This window comes from Marmota marmota, unplaced genomic scaffold (genome assembly GCF_001458135.2).
Source record: "Marmota marmota marmota unplaced genomic scaffold, marMar, whole genome shotgun sequence".
Taxonomy (NCBI): domain Eukaryota; kingdom Metazoa; phylum Chordata; class Mammalia; order Rodentia; family Sciuridae; genus Marmota; species Marmota marmota.
In genome coordinates, this window is record NW_025999900.1 from 4799523 (window position 1) to 4813206 (window position 13684).

General features: G+C 34.3%; 1 protein-coding gene across 4 annotated transcripts in view; it reads left to right on the forward strand.

Annotated features, from left to right (window-relative positions):
* Positions 1-13684, forward strand: part of Fut8 (fucosyltransferase 8) — a 295897-nt gene that overhangs the window by 192427 nt on the left and 89786 nt on the right. For all 4 annotated transcript variants that reach the window (XM_048798521.1, XM_015490234.2, XM_048798520.1 and 1 more), the window contains one exon: positions 10003-10117. In XM_048798521.1, the coding sequence (XP_048654478.1) occupies positions 10003-10117 (115 nt within the window). The remainder of the gene's footprint in view (positions 1-10002; positions 10118-13684) is intronic.

Here is a 13684-nt window from a genome sequence, read left to right on the forward strand (position 1 = left end):
AAAAAAAAAAAAAAAAAAAAAAAAAAAAAAAAAAAGAAAATATATCTGTTGTGATTTTAATCTTATTAAATTTGTTAAGATTTATTCTGTGGCACAACATATAATCTGTCCTGGAGAATGTTTCATGTATGGTTGGAAAGGATCTGTTTTATGCTATTATTGGCTAAAACATTCTATAAGTTTGTCAGGTGCATTTGGTCCTCAGTGTTATTCAAGTCTACTGTTCCCTCATTGATTTTTCTATCTGGGTCATGTATGCATTATTGAAAATAGAATATTGAAACCCTGCCATTTTTGTATTGCTATCTATTTTTTCCTTTAGTTCTGTTAATATTTGCTTTATTTGGCTTCATGCTACTATTTGGGATGTATATGTATTTATAATTGTTGTATCCTTTTTATGAATTTAACCTTTTTATTATGCAGTGTCCTTCTTTGTCTCTTGTGACAAATTTTGGCTAAATCTTTTTTGTCTGATGTAAATATAGTCATCCTTATCCCTGTTTGGTTATCGTCCCTTCACTTCCCCCTTTTTTTCATTCCTTCTTTTTTAGCTTGTGTGTGTCTTACAAGCTAAAAAGTGAATTTCTTATTTGCAACCCAGTGTTGGATCTTATCTGTTTAACCAAACTGGGTCTTTTGTTTGGAGAATTTAATCTGTTACACTTAATTATAGTTTATGATGAATTGTTGGGTGGGTAAGACTGCTCTCAGATTCCAGCTGAAATGGACTAGTGCTGAGTTACATAGCTGTATTGTGGAACTGCTTGGTGTAGGACCAAGATCTGCCGGGCTGATCCAGGGACACAGGATAGAAGTTTCTCTGGGCAGGACCAGACAAAATTGCTCTTAGACCACAAGTCAAGTTACAGGACTGTTTTAGGGTTCATAGTTGGGTTCACAATTGGTGGACCTCTCACCCAGGGATCAGTGGTAAACAAGATATGAGTAAAGTCTTTTCTTTATTCCCTATGATGAGAGCATTGTTTTGTTTTTTGGAATATGGCTCCCATTGTTCATTACTCTAAATACCGGGGGACCAAATATTGTATGTTTAGATCTAGGATTCAAGTTCACTTAAGATTTTTAGCAAAACACTCTTTACCTGTTTAACCTATTACTTGGATGCTAATAACTAATAGAGCCAATCTTTGCCTTCTACCACAGTTGGGCAATCAACTGATAGTAATTAGTAATACTTCTTGTCTTTTAAAAGCTTTAATAGGATTTTTAAGAATTTAAAGGAGTTGATGATATAATAAATAATGGCAGAGTAGCATATTAATTATTATTTGCTATACTGGTCTCAAAAATTAGTATCACTAGATTTTTAATTGATTCTATTCTAGTAATTGCATATGACCGTATTTCATAGTAACAGTCAAATTTACCACTGCTTTTGATACCATTGAAATGAATTGGCCTCAGCTTCCATCTTTGAAATAGTTAGAAAAATAAGTATTACACAGCAATTATTTCAGTCAGTATTTTATTATTTATTTAGCATTGTAGATTCAGCGCTTGAATTTATGGGGGTTTAGATTTGTATCTTAACCTCTATGTGTTTTTGTCATATCATAATTTCAGGTTACCACAGAGACCTATTTAACTTAATTGTTTCTTTTGTCATCTTCATGTTGCCAGACACCAGTTCATGAAATAGTTATCAGAGTTGCTTCTTTTTGCTTTTAAGTTATAGCAATTATTAAATTTCAGGAAGGCTCACAGAGCCAATGAACTATGTCTCAACTAAGTTGACTGAAACCTTTGGCAAAACAGTGTGGTGAAACAGCAATTTTATTTCCCTTGCCTAGTCTGAATTGTCTCATTATCAGTAATTTATAAGGCAACTTTGCTAAAGCTAAGGTTTGATGTGCTCCCAAATGGTGAATGATGCTTATAACTAATCATAGTGATTAGCCATTTGCAGATGTGCAAAAAAAACTATCATGAAGAGGACTTTGAATCAGATAAGGAGCAAGCATTATCTAACTGATTATAGGGAAAGATTGATAGGTTAATAGTTTATAAATTTGTTAGATTTTCTAATCATAGATGTTTTGGCCCAGTGACTTAATTTTTCAATATCTTTGGAACACAGATACTTTGAAAGGTCCAAGAATTTACATTTCCACTCTTAAAAAGTTAAGTTTTGTGAACCTTCACATCTTATTTGTGTTTTATTTCTCTCTCTCTCTCTCTCTCTCTCTCTCTCTCTCTCTCTCTCTCTCTCATACACACACACACACACATACACACACATACACATACACACACGGCGGGGGAGATCTTAAGTTCTTTGAGATGATTTTTTTTTGTTTTTTAATTCTTTTTAGATATACATGATAGTAGAATGTATTTTGACATATTATATATACATGGGGTATGACTTCTCATTCTTGTGGTTGTACATGATATGGAGTTACACTGGTCATGTATTCATATATGGACATAAGAAATTTATGTCCAATTCATTCTACTGTCTTTCCTACTCCAATCTCTTCTCCCTTCCCTCATTCCCCTTTGTCTAATCCAGTGAACTTCCATTCTTCTTTCTCTACCCCCTTATTGTGTATTAGCACCCTCATATCAGAGAGAACATTCAGCCTTTGGTTTTGGGGGATTGGCTTATTTTACTTAGCATAATGGTCTCTGTGGATGGTCTCCAGTTCCATCCATTTACCAGCAAATGCCATCATTTCATTCTTCTTTTTGGCTGAATAATATTCCATTGAGTGTGTGTGTGTGTGTGTGTGTGTGTGTGTATCCCTTTTTTATCCATTTGTCTGTTGAAGGGCATCTAGATAGGTTCCATAGCTTAGCTTTGTGAATTGTGCTGCTATAAATATTGATGTGGCTGTGTCACTCTAGTATGATGATTTTAAGTCCTTTGCATATGTATATCAAGGAGTGGGATTCCTGGGTCAAATGGTGGTTCTATTCCAAGTTATCTGAGGAATGAGATATGATTTTATTGAGACTTTTATTAAACTGTAATGTGGATCCTCTTAAATTTGGGACTTTTTTCCTTGCATAATTGTCTTTCAACTAAGGAATCTAGGTATATTTTTCAAGTGGTACTAGACATTTTCATATGAAGTTGTATTTATCCTGTTTATTGCTTAGTCTTTATCAACTAGATGATGATTCTCTATCTTAAGAGAATACTTTTCTCAATAATAAAGTTTGTTTTAAAAGAAGAATCTCTCTAGGTGGAAAGCATGCCTTGTCTAGTAGCCTTGATTCTGTTTTATCTGCCCTCACCACACATCTTGTGTGGGAGTGGTTTCCAAACTCAAGAATGGTTTTGGCATTAAAAATAATCACTAAGTATTTCCTTCATGCCCATCACTTGATAAAGACCCTTTATTCATTGCTTATTTATCCAGCACAATAACTCTATGACATAGCAATATTACAGTAGTCCCTTATATCCACTATTTTGCTTTCCACAATGAGTTACCCATTGGCAACTACCTTCTGAAAACATTAAATAGAAAATTCCAAAAATAAATAGTTCATGAGTTTTAAAAAATGTACATTCATTCTAGGTACCATGATGGAATCACATGCCATTCTCCTAAGATGTGAATCATCCCTTTGTCTAGCATATCCATGCTTTATATGCCACCCTCCTATTTGTCACTTTCTCGGTTATCAGATGGATGGTTGCAGTATTGCAGTGCTTGTGTTCACGTTACCCTTGTTGTGTTTATTAATAGCCCCAAAGTGCAAGATTAGTGATTAGTGATATTTGTTTTAGTCAGCTTTTTCACTGCTGTGATAAAAGACCCGACCAGGACAATTGTAGAGGAGGAAGAGTTTATTTGGAGGCTCACAGTTTCAGAGGTCTCAGTCCATAGACCTCCAGCTCTATTCCCATGGGTTTGAGATGAGGCAGAACATCAGGGCAGAAGAGTGTGGTGGAAAGAAGTGGCTTACATGATGATCAGGAGCAAGAGAGAGACTCCACTCACCAAATACAAAATATGTACCCCAAAGACACACCCCCAATGCCCACCTTCTCTAGCCATATCCTACCTGCCTTCAGATAACACTGAATCCCCATCAAGGGATTAGTTCACTGGTTGGGTTAAGGCTCTCATAAAGCAATCATTTCTCCTCTAAACCTTCTTGCATTGTTCTCACACATGAGCTTTTGGGGATACCTCACATCCAAACCACAACAATATTAATCTCTTACTATGCCTAACTTGTAAACTTTATCATAGATATATGTGTATGGGAGGGAACAGTACTACCTATAGTTTCAGGCATCCACTGGGGGTCTTTGAATAGTCTGCTATGGGTAAAAGGGACTACTGTATTTCTTCTATTATAACTAAGGTTATTCTTAGGCCTGGAGAAATTAGATAACTTATATAAGAGCTGTTTTACTCCAAAATTCTTTCTCTTAATTGCAAAATACTCTGAGGTTTATTTTTTTTCTTCTACACAAGGGGAAATAATTCTTGTAGCAGAGCAATATGACGATTAAATGAAGGAAATATATAAATATATAAATACTTCCCACAGTGCTTAATACATTATAGATTTTAGTAGGCTGTGGTTAGACCTACATAAGGGCAATTTGTAAGTAAATATAAATAGAAAACTTTGAGACTTTCCAGGACTGGCAGAGATAAGGGGAAACTGGCTAAGTGCTCAGTAGGAAGGATTTTAAGGTCTAGAACCTATGTCCCAGCTAGGTCAGCTGTCAAGATAGAGATATCCTAAAATTTCTTCTTGGAGATAACAAGGGAAACAGTAGGAGATTAACTCATCCCTATCTCCTGCTCATGTTTTTATCCTTTGCACTGCATATTTATCCCCAAAGAGCAAACCAAAGAAAAAGTAACCTTGGACAAAATTTTTCTTGCCCATGATCCAGATTTACCCATGGATTAGACTGTGTTATGTTAATTCCTTTACCTTGAAGTTTTTCTTGCTTGAATTATACCAATATTTTTTCAGCCAAAAAGAGGGGGGGGGGGAGTATGACCATTATGTGAAGATTTTAAGAAGTTTTGTGTCAGTATTACTTAAAAGTCATTTATCACTAAACTATCTTTGGTGCAAAAATTAAAATGCTTGGAATGGTGTGAATTTGCGATAGCACTGATCGTATGGTGAAATGTGATACATCTCTGTGCTGGTCCTCAAGGGAACTTGTATCATTAACATTTGAATCAGATGTAAACAAAACTCCCCCTTGTGGTTCATTCCTCCGTGCCATAGTTGAGACAGAACCCACCTCCCCTGCCCACTAAAAAACGAAAGAATTTTGTAACTATTAAAATAGAAAAATAAATTACTAGAAAATACAAAGAACATAAGCATAATCTGCTTCTGAAATGAAGATTTTGATGCCTGTCATAATTGGCTTGTTAAAAGTCATAAATTCTGTTCTGTTTTCTGTCTTCAGATATCTGTACTCTATCCTCAGTCGACCAGCACTATTTTCTGGTACCTTGCTTGGGTTTGCATATCCTAAACCTTGATGTGGCTTCATACCAGGGCCTCAAATTTATTGCCTGGTAAATTTGAGGTATCTCCTGGTAGCTTCAGTCAAAAGTAAGACAACAAGATTACCAGTTTGGGGAACTTCTCTAAGAGATTAGGTTTCAGGGTGAAATCACTGAAAACCCAGGGCTTCTGCAAAATATTTTGGAGTCACCTATAATGGACCACAACTGAAACTTTATAATTTGATTATCCTCATGTCTTTGGCCAAAAAAATAAAGTTTGCAGGATAGTCCAGTCCAAAAAAAGTCAAAGGTCAAATGTTTTCCTTGATATGTGGAAGGGGAGGGGATTTAAAAAAAAAACAAACAAACAAACAAGAAAGAGACAGAAAGGAAAAAAAGTAGAGAGTGAATTTCATCAAAATAGATTAAAAAATAGTAGAGTAGATGAATGGGATTGAGGAAGAAGAAGAAGGGATGGAAAAAAAGAGCAGTGGATGAATCTGACTGAACTTTCACACGTACATGCATGGATGTGGCACGGTGGGTCCCACATCAGGGGTATCCACAGGACACTGATTAAAAATAAATATAAACTGTAAATAGATTGAAGAGAGATTTGGTGGATTGGAGGGCAGAAGTGTTGGGGACTGAATCAGAGCAGGTTCCATGCTTTTGTGATTATGTCAAGGTGTATCCTGATGTTGTATCATAACCAAAAAGAATTTTGTAAAAAAAAGTTTGCTGGATATTACTCAGATATTACTCAGGCAATGAAGAACTGGTTTGAATTTAAGGTTGTTTCCTGGACTTGTCTTCTTTATGTGGTCCCCAGTGGGGAGGCCAAGAAAAAAACATATTTAAAAATCAAGTTTGCTTTTAGTGAACTGTGAAAGTAGAGTGTCTTGTATGAAGACCCAACTGCATTTCATAAAAATTATTTATTTATGATTAACATGTATTAATTTCAAATATTAATGGGGTTTATGTGATATTTCAATACATGCATGTAGCATACACTGATTAAATCCAGCCTCCCTTTGTCCATCCTGTCCCCACTTTCCCCGTCTCTCTCAATTGCTAGTCTATGTGTAATGTAAGTTGACTTTCCTTTTAACTTGCATGTATGAGAGAAAAATATGTGGCATCTATCTTTCTATATTTGTCTTATTTTACTTAATATAATATCCTCTAGTTCCACCCATTTTGCTATTAATGACATAATTTTATTTTTTGTGCCTGAATAGTATTTTATTGTGTATATATGCCATTTTTTATCCATTAATCCATTCATGAGTTCTTAGATTGATTCCACATGTGTGTGTGTACACATGTGGTGTGAGTGTGCACACATGTTTTAATTTAATGTAAAGTCAAGCAGAACATGTTGAATTTCCTTGTTTCCTTCAACAGGCATTTTCTGATAGAGTAGTTATTTATCACTGTGTGCTATATCTTCAGAAATAATACTGCCATTTAAAGTTAAGACTTGCAACAAGTTTTGTGACCACTCCTATTTGATAGGTAGGGAAAATATTAATGACCATATTTGTGTATGATGAAATCTATGAAATATAAGGAACAAAGAGTGCGATGAGGGTGATGAGAAAGAGATTTATAAAACTGACAAAATATTTTAAATAAATTTTCAGCTGAATCCTGTAGCACTCTAAAGATTTCTCTTATGTTTCCATGATCTACTCACGACTTCCTGTGGGTGGTGTATTAGTGGTGTATTCATTACTATAATGAAATACCTGAAATGGTTACGTTTATAAAAATGAGATTTATTTAACTTGCATTTTTAGGGCATTGTGTCTGTATTGGCACAATTTTAACCAAGAACCTTCCAGCTGTAATCATATCTTGGCAGAGGTGTGCATGTGTGGAAGAGTTCACGTTGCCAAACGTAGTCAAAGATTGGTGTCACAAAATCTCTTTTTTGAGGGCACTCCCTCAAAGACCTAAAGACCTCCTTCTAATAACCTCTCCCCCCGAAATTTTCACTACACAGCAATGTCTGTTACCCTGGAGACCAAGGCTTTAATCATAATAGACCCTGGAGGGCACTCAGACCATACTGAAACCAAAGCCATAGCAGGTGGTAACTTTTCTTCAGAAACTATAAAGACTACTGTAGGCTATACAGTAATCTAGAAGAGGCTTAGTTTTATAATCCAATAAAAAATTTAAATTTGAAACTCTTACTTAGTGTGTAAGGCTAATATGTAAAGGAGGCAGTATAAAATTTCTTTTGTATAAAAAGAAAATGTTTTGAAACTTAGGTGAGAATAACAAATATAAAAATAGATAAAATATCATGTTTTAGAGTCTTGCCATGTTCCAAAATGGTGAAAATGAAAATAGCTAAGCCATAAAGTGTTCTATGCCTAGTTAATGTTGACACAAACAAATGTCTAAAATGTTTCACAAATGACCCTGTTGTTCCAAAGTATGTTAAAAGCTATTCCACTATTAATTTAGACTGAATACTCTGAACTACAGCTGAGATTTTTAATTTTCACTTTGTTATTATTAGCATTACTTTATTCAAATGGGGCAATTATCAAGTGTTCTCTGTGTAGTCATTCATAGTTCAAATTGTTTTCTGTTATAGTAAGACTGTACTGTGGACTGCCATTGTTTTGTTAGCATGTAGTTAAGAACCAGGAATAAAAGAATACTGAGACTATGTCACATCCTCATAGATAAATGATAGTTGTTGAGGGTTGGTTTCCTTCTGATTGATCAAGCAATTCCTTTCTTTAGGGTCTCATACAGAACTAGATGTTGGATCATTTTTATGACTGGTCTTTAGGATTATGTATTACTCAACCAATGGATCCTTCCTCTTAGTAGTAGAATTACTAGTTGATGTTCTTCAGACATCAGGCAAAAGCTCTGACACAACTCTCTGAGAGCCATTGTCATTAAAAAGAAAGAAAGAAGGAAGGGAGAGAGGGAGGAAGGAAGGAGACATAGAAAGAAAGAAAAAAAGAAAAAGACATAGCTATTACTCCATGCATTACTAGTTTATATGTATTATCATTAATTCCTTTTTTAAAAGGTTATATTCATACATTTTTGGTGATTTTTATTTTAGGATGAAGTAAATCTCAGATATGTAAAAATAACTTTTTCAGTAAACAAACGTTAATTAAGAGGTAGAGCCAAAATTGAGAAATCCGTCTATCTGGCTTTCCAAGCTTTTCCCCCTGACTCAGACTTTCTAATTTTGAATATTTACATTGAAGAGCATCTATATTATTGTACTCTGAACCTCTTTCATATTTGTTAGTGCTGTAGATACAAGTCTGAGCTTTAAGATCACATTTTGTGGGTTTCAGTTCCTACTCTGGCACTTGTGAGTTTTGTAATTTGAACAAATTATTTCACTCTCAGTGCTTTAGGTTACTAATTTATAAGATAGTTGTGAGAATTAAATGATATAAAGTACTTAGAATAGGTGTCTGGCCCAAGTAAGAGGTTAATACCTGCTTCTTGGAACCTAAATTCTAGTAGGGGATGAAAGATAAAGAAGTAAATGATATTGTATATTATAAGATGATAGTTGTTTAGGAAAGAAGAAGGAGAAGGAAAGCCAAATGTGATGCTGGTGATGTGATGTTTGATTATTTGCTTTTACTCTTCTTTATGGGGCATGTAGGTCTTTACTTTTATTTAATGCAATGTAATTTAAAACTATCTATTCCAGCCCTGAAGTTTCTCTTATTAGTTTACTGGGGATTTTAGTTTATCCTTCAGGAAATCTAGCATGTTATAATAGAAATTGTTGATGCTATGGAGTGGCAAAGTATCTTAATAATTTCATTAGTTTAGACCAGGGATTCATAAATAATGGTCAAGGGCCAACTCTGACTTATTGCCTGTTTTTGTTAGTAAAGTTTTTTTTTAACAGCCACAGCCATTCATTTATTGTCAGTACAACTTTTCTGCTGAAAAGCAGCAGCAGATGCCCACAAAACCTAAAATACTTACTATCAAGAGTTTTGAAGAAAAAAGTTGCTAATCCTTGGCTCTTTAGACCATCATTTAAGAGGTGTGTTGATATTTTCTTCTGATCTTTGTATAACCATTCAGAGTACCTAAGTAGGAAGAAAAAACTTAAGAAGAGTCATGAAAAGATAGCACAGAAAACAAATTTATATTAGTCAAATACTAACACCAATCTCTTTTGTCTCCAATATGTTAACCTACCTATTTATTTTCTCTGGGAATCTGCTTCTCCCAGATACTATAGTACTTTGACCCAGGAGGGAACCAATGCAATGGACTGTCTTAGAAAAAAATAAAAAGGCTTTTTTTTTAACATTAAACATTTATTATAGAGTTGAATCTTGAATGGTAGAGACTAATATTTGAATTTCACAGCCTTGATAGAAAAAAAAAAAGATGAGTACCAGGTTCATTGTGAGACTAAGTCTTTATGAAGAATTTGACCCTCTTCTTATGGCTTTGTATAATCCAGTGATGAAGTACAAATAAGTTAGCACTCGAATGTCATTTGCTTTCACAGGTCTATAATGACAGATCTATACTACCTCAGTCAAACAGATGGAGCAGGTGATTGGCGGGAAAAAGAGGCCAAAGATCTGACAGAGCTGGTCCAGCGGAGAATAACCTATCTCCAGGTAAGAAGATTAGGTTAGGATATAAACTTAGGTAGTGAAAGAAAAAGAAGGAAAATCATAGTAAAGATAAGAGTAAGAATTATTGTTTTTAGTCTTCATAGTCCTTTGCTTTTTGAAATTAATTGCTCATTTATTTAGAAAGATATAGTTATACCTTGAGTAGAATACAAAGGAGGCTAAAACAAGATACTTTCCCCAAGAGGGGCTGGGCTACCTTTTATACACATACACAAAACTACAGTACAATTATGAACATGCTACATTTAATAGGAAAGAAATAGATAAAAATAATTATTGGAGTTTTAAAATGTTTACTGAAGGAGACTCAGTGATGGTTTTATAGAGATATATCATTTGAACTGAACTGTAAATTATAGGTAGAATTTGGACACAGAGAAATGAAGGAAAAGAACATACCTGCTGGAGAATACATTATGAACAGTTATCTTATGGTCAAGAGAAGGCCGGGAATCCAAATGAGAATGAAGTGCTACAATTTGGAGCTTTAGATTTTGTGAAAAGGAGGGTTGGAAGATAAGATGGAAAGATGGGCTTGGGAGCTAGATTACAGAGGTTTATGGTGCATAAGCAGTAAGATATTATTTATGTTTTTCAGAATAATATCTTTTTGAAAGATATTATTTATGTTTTACAAACATAATTATAACCACGGATAGGAAATAGTGGCAAATGCCTCTCTCAAATTAAATGTCAATTTTTTTGGTATCCTGTTCTAGTTCTTACTAGTATACCTATGCAGTCTTACATATTAGTAAGGAAATAATCTATTTACTTTTGATTTTTTTCTGCTTAATATACTATAAGCATTTTTTTTTCTATTTTGAAGTCATTAATAGCTTTTGAAAGGTTTTTCCATGTAAGAGGGACATGATGAGAATGGTGTTTTATGTGATATTAATCTAAAATGTATATTTTATATGAACTGTACTAGTATTTGAAACATTTGCAAGCACAGAGACCATTTAGAATAAGAGGACCATGGTACCATTGAGAAGTATGAAAGTATATGACAGGTTGTTTTGAAGTGAATAGACAAAATTTGAGAGAATTTGGGAAAACAGAATTGACCAGGTCTTTTCAATAGGTGAAAGCACTGAAATAGGTAGGAACAGGAGCATCATTGACTGATAAGGAATGGCAAGATAGGATAGTTTTCAGGGGGTAAAGAAGGAACTGATAGAATTCTTCAAAACTGAAAAATGCTTGAAATTGAAATGACTGTGAAACATCCTGCACCCATCATTTTCTAATGCTGTTGATGGCCTGGTTTCTGGGTATAATCACCCTGTTATCCCTGGAAGATTAAAAGCAAAATGGCTATCAGTGTATGCTTCTGTATATTTTAAGGTGAACATTTTCCTACATATAAGTAGCAAAAAAGTAAAAAATCAAGTGTTTAGAGATCATTAAAAAATGAACCTGATCTTGGCATGCCATCTTGGTCTCATAGTCCCAAGACCATTCATCAGAGGTATCTGCAGAGTAAGAAATACTTCATCTCCTGTTGGGAAGAGGTAATTATCTCCTATCAACTAGATCTTCACTCAGTGAATTCTGAGTAGCTGGTGGTACAGAAACATCATCTTTATTTAAAACAGAAATAACAGTGGTTTCTGAGCTGCTTCCATTTCCATATAAACAATAAATTTTCACCCTCAATATTTAAACTGTGATCAGGTCATACATAGGTCAGTTCCCTACATTTTAACAAGTGCCTGCTATTTGCTTTAGTTATTTTTTTTCTTTTTTTCTCTCTTCTTTTAAGTGACCAAATCCTTTTACCAATAGTGCTATTTATTTGTCTATATGCTGATTTCTATTGTTCTATATTAGAGGACTTCACTTATAAATCATTCTAATGATTAAAAATTACATTACCTTTTAAAATCTTTTAAACTGTAGCAAAATTTAATATTTTACCTGGACTTTAGCTTAAATTTTAAACATTGTTATTTATCATCCTTATTTTATTCTTTATTTCCATTAAGATAGAAAAAGTGATTTTAAAAAATTAAAGGAGATGGGAAACATCTCAGAAAAAAAGATACTTTGGAAATTCGTTTTTCTGAATTATTTGATGTAATGATAACTCTTTTTCTCTAGACTAAAATTTCCTTGAAGTCAGGAATTATATTTTTAACATACTATTTGTTAGAGGTTGAAAGTAGCATTCACTTACTCTTCCTCTTCTCTGTGTAGAGGCAGAAAAGCATCCTTTTTTTTTTGCTATTTGATCAAAATCAAATATATATATTGATAGGAATGTTTTCTTTGACTGGAATTTTTATCCCCCTGGTACATTTTTTAGATATAACATTTGTCAAATGGATTAATCAGCTTAATCAGAAGAGTTGATCACTTTCTTTATATAAAAAAATTATAGGAGGATTGTGAGTTCAAAGACAGCCTCAGCAAAAGTGAGGCACTAAGCAACTCAGTGAGACCCTGTCTGTAAATAAAATACAAAATCGGGCTGAAGGCAGAGTGTTCCTGAGTTCACTCTCCAGTACCCACCCCCGAAAAAAGAATACATCTTTTTCTCATATAGGTTATGTGTCCCTTATCCAAAATGCTTGGGACCAGAAGTGTTTATATTTTCTCAGGTTTTAGAATATTTTCATATACATAATAAATTATTTGGGGGATAAGACCCAAGTCTAAACATAAAATTAATTTATGTTTCATATATACATTTTATACACAAACTCTGAAGGTAATTTTTTACAATATTTTTAGTGTGTCTGTGTTGTGACTAAGACCCAATATAGAATCAGATGTGGCATTTTCCCCTTGTGACATCAGTTGGTGATCAAAAACTTTTGGATTTTGGAGAATTTCATATTTTAGATTTTTGGATTAGAGAAACTTACCTTGTACAGTTTTTTCTTTTGTTTTATAGTACTGGGGATTGAACCCAGAGAATTCACACATGTTAGACAGGTGCTCTACTACTAAGCTACATCCCTGCCCCTTTTAATTTTATTTTGAGACAGGTACTTGCTATCCTTGGCCTCAAACTTGTGATCCTTCTGTCTCAGCTTCCCTGTAGACCTGGGATTACAGGTGTGTGCTACCACATGTGAACTGTACAACTTTTCTTGGCATTTGTTTTAGTCAGTTATTCTACTGCTGCAACTTAAAGACTCCACCAGAACAACTGTAGAGGAGGAAAAGTTTATTTGAAGACTCACAGTTACAGAGGTCTTAGTCCATAGAAGGGTGGCTCCATTCCTCAGGGCTCCAGGTGAGGTTGAACCTCATGGTAAGAGAGGGTGGCAGAGGAAAGCAGCTTATATCATGGTGATAAGGAAATAGAGAAACAGATCTCCACTTGCCAGATACAAATATATACCTGAAGGCCACACCCTAATCCCACCTTCTTCAACCATACCCTACCACTTCAGTTACCACTCAGTTACTTCCTATCAGGGGATTAATTCACTGGGTTAAGACTCTTACATCTCAGTCATGTCTCCTCTGAACCTCCTTGTATTATCTCACTCATGAGCTTTTTTTTTTTTTTTTTTTTTTTTTTGGTTTTTTTTT